The 14,368-nt window shown below is 38.5% G+C and overlaps 2 protein-coding genes and 1 long non-coding RNA gene across 3 annotated transcripts; all 3 read right to left on the bottom strand.

Moving 5' to 3' along the window:
• Nucleotides 1-23: 23 nt before the first annotated feature.
• On the bottom strand, nucleotides 24-2,950 carry LOC145225142 (synaptobrevin homolog YKT6-like). The gene is made up of 6 exons (XM_080091792.1): nucleotides 2,787-2,950; nucleotides 2,542-2,725; nucleotides 1,065-1,123; nucleotides 888-999; nucleotides 520-621; nucleotides 24-454 (listed from the first exon to the last, which is right to left on the bottom strand). The coding sequence occupies exons 1-6, from the start codon at nucleotides 2,891-2,893 to the stop codon at nucleotides 416-418; spliced, it is 603 nt and encodes a 200-aa protein (XP_079947918.1). The 5' UTR covers nucleotides 2,894-2,950; the 3' UTR covers nucleotides 24-415.
• Nucleotides 2,951-4,834: 1,884 nt separating this feature from the next.
• LOC145225143 (uncharacterized) lies at nucleotides 4,835-5,345 on the bottom strand. Its single transcript, XR_013859813.1, has 3 exons — nucleotides 5,138-5,345; nucleotides 5,006-5,065; nucleotides 4,835-4,942 (listed from the first exon to the last, which is right to left on the bottom strand). It is a non-coding gene; the product is annotated as an uncharacterized LOC145225143 (long non-coding RNA).
• Nucleotides 5,346-9,136: 3,791 nt separating this feature from the next.
• Nucleotides 9,137-13,956, bottom strand: LOC145222669 (solute carrier family 49 member A3-like). The gene is made up of 8 exons (XM_080088848.1): nucleotides 13,635-13,956; nucleotides 13,364-13,568; nucleotides 12,718-12,933; nucleotides 12,339-12,462; nucleotides 10,541-10,805; nucleotides 10,167-10,399; nucleotides 9,847-10,011; nucleotides 9,137-9,603 (listed from the first exon to the last, which is right to left on the bottom strand). Exons 1-8 carry the CDS (start codon nucleotides 13,884-13,886, stop codon nucleotides 9,447-9,449), a joined length of 1,617 nt encoding a protein of 538 aa, XP_079944974.1. The 5' UTR covers nucleotides 13,887-13,956; the 3' UTR covers nucleotides 9,137-9,446.
• Nucleotides 13,957-14,368: the final 412 nt, after the last annotated feature.

Raw genomic sequence — 14,368 nt, 5'->3', positions numbered from 1 at the left:
ATGTTTAAAAAACACTGTGACGCTTAGTGTTACAGTTGACTGTCTTTGCCGAGGACACAAGACACATCAACTATTTTATTTAAAGATGAGATTTTATGAAAAAACAAAGGACATCACTATGATTCAAACAGTTACTAGAGTTACTGATCTTCAGAACATATATATTATGAAAAAATTGGTTTAAATAACAAGGACATACATACATCTAACCGGTGGGATAAAAGGTCCAAATACTTTTTGGATGAGAAACGACTTTATAATGACACATTGCACAATGTTTACAAGCTTTGTCGGCACACATATAAAATTAAAACAACGAAGTCTTTTTGCTAATCAAGGCTAAAATGAATGAAACCCTTGGCCTGACTCCAGTTTCGCTGCCTCTGAATTTGTTTCAGCCAACTGAACAAAGTGTTTACTGTATGATACAGCACCATGAGTTGGCTTTCTTGGCCTGAAATAAATCATTCGAAGTCATGTTGTAAATCATTGCTACACATACAGTGCTTTTGCACATACCTGTTTGTAAAATGTTTTAGATTGGATACTCAATTGATTGGACTTTTCCACCAAGTCGTCAAGTTTCTCACCCCGTTGCATAAGTGATTCCATCGTTTCATGCTGTATTTTTCAAAATAATAAAATTCAAACTGTTAAAACCCATCCTTAACATTTTCTTTGAATACACATTTATTTCATGGTGAAAAAAAACGGCCCAAATAGATGTAAAAAGCGACATGCTTTACTGTTTAAACATTTCAGCAAATGCTCATGTCATCATCAGTAAGTAAAGCATGTCCCTTTTTATGTCTATTTGGGCCGTTATTTATCCCACATTTTGCTAGCAATGGAATAAACTGTGTCATTTTGTTCTTGCACTATTTTACCAAAACAACTTTAGTGTCATCCAAATCTGCTTGAACCCGGGTCATGGCATCAGCTTCTCTGGGATTTTGGTATTTTTGTAGCATCTCGGGCAACCCTTCATAATGAATATGTCTGAAATAAAATAAATCTTGATTATTATTTTCCATCCTACATAACAATGTAAGTTAAAAGCTTACGCCTGTGCTCCATATGGCCAGTCTTTTGAAGGAACTTTAGAAGCAAAGTCTTCACACGCCTAAACAAATGATCAAAATACATTTAAAAGTTTTGTGTTTATCATTATATGTTTTGGCTTGGCAGAATATCACATTGACCAGGCCTGCAAAATATATATCACTCTATGGCCCTTCCCAAATAAATCAACAGTGAAGGAGTGTACTCAGGCAGCAAAAAAATCTTGCTGTATAAAATTGATATTAAGCCTTTGTTTTTATTTCACATAAGATTCATAAAAAAATAATCTGTTTATGATGATCAGAACTATAACTACTGGGCAAAATATGATACAAAACAATTGTTCTCATGATTCCTTTTACACCAGGGGCAGGCAACTTCTCCAGTCAGCGGGCCTGATATGGGAAAATGAAGTACTTGGCGGGCCGGATTCCTGAATCGATACATTAATCGCGTATTTATCCAGTGATTTAAAACAGACATTTGACCACCTAAACCAAATACAATCAAGAACGTCACAATTACAATACAGTTCAAACTATCTAACTGATATAACATAAAATTATTCATCACAGCAAATTTAATGCATACACCACACACTTAGATACTGCTGAAACACACACAAGGTTGGCAGTTGTGTCGTAACAATGGACGTATGGTGCAATGGTAACAAGGGCGGAAAGTTTTGCTATTGGGGAGCGTTACTGTCGGTCGCAACTATAATTTGACATAGTAAGCAAGTAGTGGGGGATTGTAGCAGACTGTGGCCGTGTGCCACATTATCATGTAAGACTGGAAACTGTCTGCGGGCCGCTCAAAATCCCGTCGCGGGCCGTATGTTGCCCACCCCTGTTTTACACTATAAACCAGTGAACTGCAGCACTTAAGAGTTACATGAAGCTCTTCATCAATCGCATGACTGTCACAACCTGAGTAAGTATTTTTGCTTTAGAACAGTTGATAAATCAACTTCTTTTGTACAAAATTAACTGTTTCTTTTTCAAAAAGCACTTCATGGTGTTTACCATACTTGTTGTCATGAAAACAGAGCAACATTGTTTTAATGTTATTTCTTTCAAATAATTTTTTTGGAAAATCGCTGTGAAGTTAAATTAGCACAAAACAGCTTTTCATAGTTCATATTTTTGCAGACAGTTATGAGCACATATTGCATGTAGAGAATCACAATATTAATTCATACAACCTCGTACCCTGGCAAAAGAAGAACGAAAAAGGTTTAGGTTGAAATAGTCTAAAATGAATATTACCTGTTGTGGCCCATTAGGGTACAATCTTTAGATATGTTGATGTTGAGCATACTACTACAATATTTGTTATGCTAAGTATTTATGGCTGTTTTTAACAGTTAAAAAAAAAACTTTTTATTATATACACACTTGAAGTTTTGGTTATAACAAATGTTTTAAATCTAAAGTAAAAACTAAAATTACAAATACAAAGTAAAAGCCACTGCCTTACTTTGCTTAAAACTGTAAATGCAACTCTTCGAGGGTAATCATGATCAGAAATCAGGACTGCAGCTAGGCGATCATCACGAACAAAAACATGGCATAGATATTCCTGCTCTTTCACAGATTGTCTTTGTCCTGGTTGTGTTCTTTCAGTGATAATTTGTGTTGTGAAAACCATAAACTCTTCCACGCTGTAATAATACAATTTGTCTATACTTGTATTTGTTTCAAGAGGGCAACAAAATAAGTTACCTTTTGCGTTGAAAGAAGTTGAAACTCTGTAAGTTGTGAGTTGCTGCCAACGGCACAACTGTTGATGGGCATTTAAACAGGACACTCAATGAGAAAAGTTTAACCATCCTGGTTCTAATACACAGAAATTTCCTATCACATAAAACATCATTTAGTTTGAAAACTAACCACTCCGATATAAGCCATAAAACACTCTAATTTCTACTCTACATATCTTTAGCTGACCAGTAAACCTCAAAATGTAACTCGGGTGTTTATTAAATCACAACTTCCAGCAATTGCGAAACTGACGTCGCACAAACTAAACTCAACTTGCGCCACAAGAGACAAGACAAAAACGACGAAAGTTTCGACAAAACCCACAGTTTCCAACCAAACAAAGAGTGACGTCATTGTTGCGAGTTGGAGTTGCGACCAGATGACTGGAAATTAATCGTACGCTTTTGAGTAATTACACGACACATTTTATATTGCTATTTCTACATTTAAACAAAGCTTTTATACGATGATGACAAAATGTTGTTATGTTTTTTTTTTACTTTAGTGATTTTTAACTTGCTTTTTGAAAAATGTAGTCTTATCACAGCCGAACTTTAGGTAATAAAGAACTAACACATAAGGCTGCAAGTATGAGGAGACAAAACAAAACATCTACAAAAATTACCCAAACTTTTACTTCGCAGAAACAAAGTTATATAAGCTAACTTTCCTTTTCAGATCTGCAACAAACAAAAACATGAAGATTATACCTTTATATACTTTTAAAGGAAAAATAAAAGAATCTTGTGTTAGCAGGACTCGTTCTGCGATCTGAAACCGTTGCTTCGCAATTAACACCTATAAAAACCCAGATTTTGGAAGAAAATAACTAATAGGCTAAGACATATAATGTAACGCAGTCCCCTTAGAAAAGTGGCCAGCTTCTTCGGACAGCGTAACACAGGGGTGGGCAACCTTTGTTACTGTAGGGCCAATTATAAATGTCAAAATTGGATCGAGGGCCGCACATGTTCATCACACAAAGAGATTTTGCTTTGTTTCTTACCAAATATGCTTAACTACAAGTATTATTCGTATTCGATTCTTGCCACATTTTGTCAGGTCGCAGAAAACAACCATTAGGCGCATTAATCAGCTCAAAAAGATGTAATAATTGGACTCGTTTGCCAGTACTTATGAAATCCAAGCGTCTCTGCGGGCCGCACAAGCATTAATGATGGGCCGCATGCGGCCCGCAGGTTGCCCACCCCTGCCGTAACAGGTCACCTCTGCAATCTCCGAGGATTTATCCTCCGCGCAATATTTTGGATTTCCCCTTGTAATCCGCGCAAATTTAGGCTTCTTACGTGTAATCCGCGCAAAAAGATGTTGTCCGCGCAACCTAGCACAGCTTTCGTAGGTAACCACAATAAACTTTCTTTAAAATTTTATATTTACGTTGCACAATGAAGTTCTATGTCGTCACAAGCCTTATTTCACGAACAATCCACGCAAATCAGTCAAGCACATCGAAACTTTTCGATCGTCACGCTTGAAATAACATTTCTATTCCGCTAACGTAGTCGTTAAAAGTACATTTATTTTTATTTTTAGGACGTAGTTTGACTATCAAAGTGACTGTCAGCTGAGCAAGTTACATAAAATAATGTTTTCTGTATGACAAATAATTAAAAACAGTTAAGAGCAGTTTGGCAATCACAAACTATCTCCAAAAAACAAATCAGCAAAATGTTTAAATCGTTATGAAAATGAAAAATTGTAGAATCTAGCAGAACAGCTGCGTGCGCAATGGAGCAAAACTGAAGATTCGTCGTGTTTATTACTTTATTTAGTTGTTCTTTTTGTCGACTGGATAGTCTTGCAGGCGTTACATACAAATTGCGTTAATCGTTAAATCCACCTGTCAATCAAAAATCTATCAATCCGCGCAGAAAATTGTAATTCCGCGCAAAAATCCGCGCAATTATTTTGACGAAAAAAATATCCTCCGCGCAAAAATAAAACTTTCCCATTTGGAACGTACGCAACCAGAACACCGACAGACACCATCAAATGAAATGCTTTAATCGGCGAATACAATCAATCTCAGTCACGTAGCAATGCAGTTTTTTAACTGTAAGAAATGGCCCACAGAGGTAACTCGGTGAGTGGCAAAGCTGAAATAACATATCACACATGAATAAGGCATTATGACGTCACAGAACATACGATTCACTCACCAGCAATATGTACTTGCAGTCAACACGACTGTGCAGTTTACAGGCGATCGGATGTCACAACTGAAATATTTACATTCAAAGTTAGATTAAATTCGAACACTTTAAGTTAGAAACATATGCAAGAAAGCTTACCACGACAGCAATGCATAGGAATCACAAGATCGCCAATCGAATTTCAGTTAAATACAATCCAATTAATCTTTACAGTTCGCCACTATATTTCACAGCTGCAATAATATATAGACAAGTTAGCTTACACAACTACGACAGCATTACAACATAAATTCTAATCGCTAACCAATCGACACGGGCAGAAACAGACAAACCCTGACACACAAACTTGGAAATCAGTGGCGGCTCGTGCCTGAAATTTGTGGGGGTGCTGCCCCCCCTCTACTGAATATATATGAGTTGTCAATATATTGAAAAGCTACATTTCTAGTTTTCTAGCCATTTGTTTTGTGCAGAAAAACAAGTAATACAAATCTTAATTAGCAACTCCATTGTGACGTAATTTTTGTTACGCAATAATGTACACGAGTGTAAACAGCAGACGGCATCATTTGTGTATTTTGTTTACTTGCACAGCGACGGGCCAAACACAATAACGTTCAGTAATAATGTGAAAAACAAAAGCACACGTGGCACAGCTTCGAAACGAAGCGGTTGTAAATACGGTAAAACACAACAGGAATATAGAAAAAAAAGTAATAGAAAAAATAGATATAAATGAGTCGAAAAAGGTCGAAGTATTTCAGTTCGACAACAAAAATTGTCAGGTTTCATTTAAGTAAATTTAGCCACAGTCAGCGTTTTCAACATATTCTATGACACTTCACAGATTATTGTGACAAAAAAAAACTAGCCATACAGCTTTTTATTGGTATCATAACTAACAAATTTAACAACCACATTACATTGGTTTCAGAACTTGTTCATTTAAACATCTTTCTTGAATTTTTGTGTACAGACTATTAATTGTATTTTAGTTTCTTAACTGCTATAATTGCTGCTTGCTGGCAAATAGCTTATAATTTCTTTTTTAAGTGCAAAACGCCTTCAAGCTTTAAAATTTACAACACTCTCACTTAAATTTAAACCATATTATTAAATCTTGTGCTTCCTTTTTCCAACCAAAATGAATCATGAAGTTATAGTTTGGGCATGATAATTGATAGCTTCTTCCTTAATCCCAAATGATAACTAAGAAACTGTTTTTCTATTTAGTACTAGCACTGCAAGTGCAAGTCTTTTGGAAATATTGGTGTTCCCCAGAAAAATTGGCATCTTTTTCAGTGTTAAAAAGAACTGTTTTGCCTTTGAAGGAATTATGAAAACAGCAAAAAGGATTTTTCATCCTAGTAATTTAACTTGTCAAAACATCATCTCTAGATTAATTATTTTCAAAGTAATCATGAACATCAGATCTACAGAAACATTTTCATTTGAGTAACTAGCTTTTCTTTGTCAACAATAGGACGTGCTTGGTGTCACTACTATCTTGTCTGTAGAATGTTCATTCTTAAGAAACACTTCCTGTGAAGCAATTTAGCAGCTACTGTTTAGATTAGACAAACAGTACATGTCCATTATATCAATACACATGATTGCACTTGGTTGCAAATACTGTCCACATGGTGTGTTAAGAAATCCACACTTTAAATTGTCTTCACTCTTTTTTTGTCTTCATTTCAAAATTCCTGTTGCTTGCAGTTGTTTGTTCTGCATTTGATATTGCCTGAATTTCAGTGAGGCATTTAACTTCACAGTCACAAATTTAATTTTTTTTGGTAGCATTAGGAACTAAAACTGAGTATTTCTTGTTGTTGCTTATTCCTGCATGACATTTGAGTAGCAGATTTTTTGTCCCATACTTTCATAAATCTTTTTAATTCAGTTATTTATTATAAAGGTTAATTGTGACTTTAAAAGGTGTTAGATGACCTTTTTTCTTTTTCAAGGTGTGAGATACACTTATTCAATTCAATGATAACTGTAAAAACTGAAACCCACTTACAGTCATCTTAAAAAGTCACGACTAACAGTCAAACAATAAATTTAATGATAGCAAAATAATTATTTAACTGCACTCACTGTCGAACTTAAAAACACAGTACACGGGTTTGGCTTTGGAGCTCACTGACGCGAAGCAGACAACACAACTAGCGCTACGTCACGGGAGGGGCTGCGCGAGCCACAGCCCCCTCTCGCCTATTTCGCCCGGCATGTAGCTTTTTCAAGTGCGCATGCGCACAACTGAAAACGTCATGAAACGTCACGAAACTGGAGCTGCAGCTCCGCCATAGATAACTTATTATTATTATTATTATTATTATTTTAATTTTTAAATAATACAAAATTTTTGTTAATTTTATTTTAATAAAATGCCGATTAATGCCATAAAAGTTATTCTTAGTATACACTGATCAAACATAAAAACTATATGTAAAGATTGTTTGGTATAACAACTTGGAATAGGAATGTCAAGTAAAAATACTGGGGGTGCTGCAGCTCCGCAGCCCCCTCGCACGAGCCGCCCCTGTTGGAAATGATATCAACCACGCTGGTAGAGCTACTAACTAACACCATAACGAGAATCACACACCCAAATTTGATTATTTGTATCTCCAAAAATGTTCACGGTTAGGGCTATTAGGGTCTGGGTAAGGTATTAGCACTTAAAATTCAATAAAACTAACCCAAAAGATTAGTTACTAATGCAAAAATTGTATGTAATTATTTCCCAACCCAACCCATTTATAGCCGCTAAATAAAAATTCAGCTCTTTACGCCCCCTTGTGAAAGCGAAGGTCGGATTCTCGTTATGGTGTTAGTAGCTCTACCAACCACGCTACAGTTCGCGCATGCGCAGGAGTGACGCAACAATCAAACGTTTGTTGTGCAATGCGCAATGAAGCGTATAACATGAGGTCCCATAAACCAGTGGTCGGCAACCGCCGGTCCGCGGCCCGGTACCGGTCCGCGAGGAGTTCGTTACCGGGCCGTATAATTTTTCAGGTTAAATGCTATGAACATTTTGCCCATGTATTTCGGGGATGATAAACTAATTTAAGCGTTTTTATTGCTTAATATTTGTAGTTTTTTTATGACCGGTCCGCGGTAAAATTTTCATTTCAAAAGCGGTCCGCAGTGCAAAAAAGGTTGCCGACCCCTGCCACAAACAACTAATAAGAGCGCAGAGAAATTCTTACATATAACAAAACCCGACCAGTTTAGCTGCGTTGCTCACAGCGGCGTCCAGTGGAGCAGCAAATGTTTCAAAACGAGTTTAAACCAAGCGTTTTATTTTTTATGACGAAAAATAAGGTAATAACTTTTAAAGACTGTTAACACCTACCGTTTTGGACACAAACATAAAAACAAACTTTGTGTAAATTTATAGTTATGAAAAGCCTAGAAAAGTAAAGCCACCATACATAACCAAATTGTGGTGTCAACGTAGTTTGATGATAGCAATAGGCCCTATTTTGGGAGAATGTGTCATATGTTTTAGGTATTTCAACACTACTTTTTTTGTACCACGTCAAAATGTACATAAAATCAGCTGATATTCGATGACCTTGCACTCTTTTGGCAGCGTCAAAGTTGTTGCAGCGTCAAACAAAATTGTTCACCTTAAATATCATTGCGAATCCAGACAAATACACGGTCTTTTCTCGGTCAGTAAGACCGCCCTGAGTGTTTAAGTTGCCCCCGGGCACCCAGACCTGTTTTTCACGTTAAACATTTTGCGGGTTATCGATATTTTTTGCAAACCGTTTCCACGCACGTTTTGATGTGAATAAAAAATCGTATCTCTGTGCAACTATCAAAGGTTAAGCTGTTTCCTTGAAACTAATTGTGATTAAACTTGTTAAAATCGACTGTTGACATTTGCTACAATAGGGGGATCATTATAAAGGATCCAATTTTCACCTTAAATTGAATTGCTTTTATGCTTTGCCAAAGTGTCAAGTTTCATTTTAATGTCTTGAATCATTTTAGATTAAAAATGACATAATCATTCAATGTCAGTAGCCTATAGGTCCAAAGTTAATTTCTCCCTTTTTGTTTTTCAGAGTAAGGGTACTTTGAAGGCAAGGAACAGGACACGCAATAAGCACTTACATGCACGGGTCTTACACGTGTATTTGTGAAAAACGCGACCTGAAACTTTCGTTATAAGAAACGCAACACCGTGGGACTGTCACGATTTTCCGTTTCAGTAGCCATCACAATGAACAACCGGAGAAATGCTTCCCAGCTGCACGCTTCCACCACAAACAGTCCCATGCAATTAGAAACTCTGGCTTCCACGATCTTCAACCTTGTGCTCACAGCGCTGGAACTGACGGTACAGTGCTTGTTGTGACTTGCGCTAAACTCTTTTCAATAAGTTGATGGCAGACTTGAAGTAGGAAGGGGGTCTCAACATTCTTTACTATGTTTTTGGTTCTAACGTTTCATGTGGGGCTTTCCGCGTAATCGTGTTGTTTTGTGCGACAATGTGCTGATAAGAATGGGAGGTCGATTCGCTGTCGGAACTTTGCGGTGTATCGCTTTTGGGACCTTCCGCATCTTCAGCGGAAATTGTGCTCCTGAAAAATGATCACAAACTTAAACATGCGACAAATACTCAAAACAGTTCCAGTAAATTATTATGTACAATACGAGCAAGACAAAAAATATATAAGGACGACACTTAATACGACACCGCTAGTTTGAGAATTACCATGACCATGTGCGTGTAAGTGTTCAGAAGGAAACTTAAATCTCGGAGCGCCGTTTGCAACACAAACAGTTTCGTTAAATCTCGATTGCCGTCAAGTTTAGTCGCTTACCTCTTCCGCTGACTCCGGCGTTCCATGTTTAAACGCCGATATGTGTTTCTGAAAAATATCACAAAACACAGACAGACGAAGCCAGTGTAACCAAGCAACACGAAGCATGAAGTCGTCAAATTCCGTATGGTTCTAGAACCGTGGTCGTCGGGATTAACCAAGCATCTAGAGAAATTGAGAAATGATAAATTTTAGGTGGTGGCACCTGCCCAACAATGCATAAAAATCCCAAAGTAACTTTTCTCACGAGAAAACGTTTTTACGTTGGTGTTTTGGCCCTGAGTGTGGACAATTAACATGGTATGTCAAGTAACACCTACCTGGCATGTTCCATCTGCTCGTCTGTCAGCGGAATTGCAATGTCCTGTAGAATCAGTATGAGAATCATGCCCTGCAGTTGACCGCTAAGGAACACCAAACCGGTGCTTGTGGCGTGTTCCACGGGGTAAGTGCTCTCGACAATCAACTCGTTGCCTAGCGGCAAAAGCGGTAGACCAAAAAATCCGATCAAACCGCACCCGACAGCTATCAGCGCGTGCTGATTTGAACGGTTCTGAAAAGTAACATTTATAAAGGTGAAATGCAACACGTGAAAGCACACATGCTAACCGCATCAATTTTATCAACGCACAATAGTATCGTATAAAAAGGATTACGGCCAATTAAGTTACTAAATATCAGTTCTAGGGCTTACATGCATTAGGGAGAAAACCAGCAGTCCAAGGGCGCAGCCGGTGTAGCACACTTTTGCGATGGACGAAAAATGTTTAGTCCGATCAGCGACCAGGCCCGCAATCACGGCTCCGAAAACCCCACCGACGACTAGGCACGTCCCACAGACGACACCCGAGAAGAAATCCGGATAGCCCCAGGGACAGAGCATTTGCTCAAGAAAGACAGTAATCGCTGTGTAGATGCCAACGCCGCCACCGATGCTCAAAAACAATATCCAGTAGTATCTAAAACAAAATTGTTGCAAATAGACTTTTTTTAAGAGAAAGCTGGTCTATGGATCGACTATACCAGTGGTTCTTAACCGGTGGGAAATTTCCCACTAGTGGGAAATTTAATGTTTTTAGAGGGAAATTATGTGAGTCAGAAGTCACCAAACTCGGGCCCGTGGGTTGAAATTAACCGTTGAAAATTAATTTAATACAATATTTTCCGCAACAACATGTAAGATTAAGATCACCTAGTTTAACAAGGCGCATAAAAATCCAAAAATCGTTTGTTACGTCACAGAAATTACTAAAAGTATCAATGACCCTGTTATTGTTCGCAAATAAATCCATTTGATCTGTTTATTGTGATGCAATAAATGACTAACGCAAGCACACGGGATTTTTCAAAATTCCACACGATTTTACTTTCTCACGAAATAACTATTCAAACTAAATAAGATTGCAGTATACCTTTAAGGTCCCAACCAAGTAAAAATTTTTTGTTGAGGGGGAAATCTGAACTTGGTGATTTACTTTAGTGGGAAACCACACCAAAAAGGTTAAGAACCACTGGACTATACGCTTGCGCATTGCAACAAAATCGAAATTCAGTTGCGTCTGTCGAAAAACGGACACAATTAATCCGCATCAGCAACAAATAGCTTCTACAACCAGTTTAAAGTTGTTGTTGTTGTTTAAAAGACTGCTGTTGTTATAATTTTTATTAATAACGGGCCAACAGCTGATTGTCGGGTATATAGTTTGGCGCAGTTGTTTGTTCTAAAACGAAACTCAAAACCGGGTGTGTAAGTCCATGGACTTACCCAATGATACTCACAATGTGTCTTGTATTCAAATCAGTTTTACCAAAGTTGTTCTCGAACAAACACTAAGCTTATATGTTTACCAGTTTCTGCTGCGCTGGATATTCGAAAAACACATGAGTGTGATCTTTTTGCAGTACGTCTCGAGGTATGGGGCATTATTTAACAGGTTTCATTCATTTAAAAGTTATTGTTTGCTTTCAAATGTGTTACAATTGACACTCGCCTCAAATGTTTTAAAACAAAACCTTGATTTTCATGTGTTTGTTTTTCAAACATTTGTTACATTAAAGCAGGAATGAACAAAATTTGTAGCCAAAGGTAAAAATCTCTGACGTAACGGTACAAAACGAGCAAATTTGAAAAATAACCTCTATTGTGAATTGTTCCACAAATGTTTCGACAGAACCACAAGCTCTACTGGCCATTGCATTTGTGGAAATATTGAGCGGTTTTGATCAATTACCAAAAATCGTTTGAAATTGGATCGAGGTCAGCTTTGAATGACCGCATATTTGAGTGTCGTCTATCTTGCTATTTGCGGCTTAACGGCCACTTGCGGCTTAGAATAAGCCACAGGGGCTGTTATATTCGGTCTGCAATTTTGCATAACTGTGGGCAGTTTATCCGCAGGCTTATAGCTGCACACACGCACACCGCCTGATAAGTGAATTTATAGCAATTTCAAGGGGAGATTGTCCTTTGCTTGTTGATCTTTGCGGCTTACCGGTTGCGCGCAAGCTTCTTTATGCCGATCCAAAAGGGCTCTGAGTTAGAGTTGGCGCTTGCCGAGGGTGGGTGGGGCGGGACATTTGATCGGACAAAGAAAGTAGTAAGAACTGCCCCCAGAGCTGTGGAAAGAGTACACTGATCATTTAGGCCAGGGTATGCTAAAGAGAGGTTACGTCGGTGGAGTAAAGAATGCTTAATATTCCAAACTTAGGGCGCGGAAATAAACGTGGTAATGTGTCAGAGCAGTAATATACTACATGGCCTTTATTTGTGACAAACCCATTTGTTCTGACATTTTTACGACTACCGGACGAAGTATGCTGTCGTAATTGGCAACATGCCTATCACAAGATGCAATTTTGTTTACAACCTACCGGCCGGACAGACGTAGACAATAAGCATCGTAAAAATGTCGCTAGGGCTTTTAACAAGAAGTGGCGAAAAGACATTGGCCGCTAAGATTCCAAGCGGGTTGCTCGAAGTCGCCAATGTGTTGGCCAGAGCGCGTTGGTCATCGGCAAACCAAACCGCCGCAACTTTGGTGGGAGTAAACATGAAGACTGGCTGGGCGACGGCCGACATCACATGACCTGTGTAACAAAATGCGCGTTACGTCAACAATACGACAAAACGCGAACAGGCGAAAACCGTCACAGCTACAGTGCGAACTGGGCCGAACTTTGTGCCCGGTTCGAATCTAGCACACACTCACAGTTATAAGCAAATATAGCTGACGCAAGCAAAACATTACCATGCAGTGCGAAAACACATGGAGTTTTACTGCGGGCAAAACAAATTGTACGGCTATGAGCTCTAGCATCGGAACGACTTTTATCCAAACCAATAGCCTATATCCAAACCGATAAAACAAATTTCAAGTCGACTGAATTTGTTGATGCTCCTATACGTTTAGGAAATTGTACAATCAGATTTAATTCTACGTGCACAGTTAAACACAACTTCAGAACATAAAATCGAGACACCAGTGTTGTTAGTAATTTGCCATGAAGAATGTGTTACCTGCAAAGACCAAAACTAGCCTCCAGGTATGGTCAACACCGTCAACGGCGCTGCACAATCGTAGAATCGCTCCAATGCAGTTAAGCCAAGCAGCAATGAGCAACGACAAACGAAGTCCGATCCTATTAATTACCCACGTCACTACCAAGCCGACAGGGATGCCGACCACCATATACACGATAGCAAACCAATTAATAGTGTTCACCTGCAGAGTTAATATATGCATTTGTTTCGGTCCTGTTCATATGTATGCCAAACGAAGGCAACTCACCTTGGTTTCGTAAAAGGTTGCACTTGTGTAAGCCACTGGGCCGAATGCAAGACGCGCCATGGAGTTAGAAAATATGAGCACCATGAGACTGCCCAAAACGGCCCAGCGTTGCCGATATGTCCGGTAATATCCGCTGCTGCATCCTGCTGCTTTATTTTCGTCTTTTTTGGTAATAACAGCAATACTCGACTCGCTGCCACGTGGGCTTGTTGTATCTGTGGTCTCTGAATCTTTTCTTCTTATACAATCCATAACCACTTTTGCTACCCTAACAGCAGCTAGTGAATACAGTTATAAGCGTTATATCTAATGCGACAAATCGACCGCATATCATATGTCAACAAAGCAAAGCTAGCTGGCTAACTCGAAAGTAAACAACTGCAGTATCATACTGAACACAGCTTAGCGGCCCACGTAAATGTCGCAGGCTATTAGCGGACAATCACCGCTTGACTATCGCCATTCATTTTTTGCGCCAACTAATAAATAGCGATGAAGTACTTCTTCTCACATGCCCGAGTGACTGCCTCTAGCGACAATTCTCCACAAAAGCATGCCACTAACAGACTTGTGTTCAGTTCATCATGTAAATGTTATGCGGTTTCCCTTACTCTTTATGCACGTGATCCGTAAAGTACACATTGTTTCGCGAAACAAAATTGTTTTAGTTCTGAGTTTAAATTAGACTACTCCTGTTTCTAACTGCAAACTGACGTCAAGGAATTCATGCAGAA

Source organism: Phallusia mammillata, chromosome 4, assembly GCF_965637545.1.
Source record: "Phallusia mammillata chromosome 4, kaPhaMamm4.hap1.1, whole genome shotgun sequence".
Classification (NCBI taxonomy): Eukaryota; Metazoa; Chordata; class Ascidiacea; order Phlebobranchia; family Ascidiidae; genus Phallusia; species Phallusia mammillata.
The sequence above is the reverse complement of the archived record's forward strand: the minus strand, read 5'-3'. Positions and strand labels throughout refer to the sequence as shown.

What these genes read in the sequence shown, in the direction of transcription:
- LOC145225142 (XM_080091792.1), bottom strand. Translation starts at nt 2,893, where the DNA reads ATGGTTAAACTTTTCTCATTGAGTGTCCTGTTTAAATGCCCATCAACA. An exon ending in AACTTCTTTCAACGCAAAAG is followed by an intron (nt 2,726 to 2,786) that starts GTAACTTATTTT and finishes GTATTATTACAG; the next exon opens with CGTGGAAGAGTTTATGGTTT. An exon ending in ATGACACTAAAGTTGTTTTG is followed by an intron (nt 622 to 887) that starts GTAAAATAGTGC and finishes TGAAAAATACAG; the next exon opens with CATGAAACGATGGAATCACT.
- LOC145222669 (XM_080088848.1), bottom strand. Translation starts at nt 13,886, where the DNA reads ATGGATTGTATAAGAAGAAAAGATTCAGAGACCACAGATACAACAAGC. An exon ending in CAACCTTTTACGAAACCAAG is followed by an intron (nt 13,569 to 13,634) that starts GTGAGTTGCCTT and finishes TTAACTCTGCAG; the next exon opens with GTGAACACTATTAATTGGTT. An exon ending in GCTAGTTTTGGTCTTTGCAG is followed by an intron (nt 12,934 to 13,363) that starts GTAACACATTCT and finishes TTTGTTACACAG; the next exon opens with GTCATGTGATGTCGGCCGTC.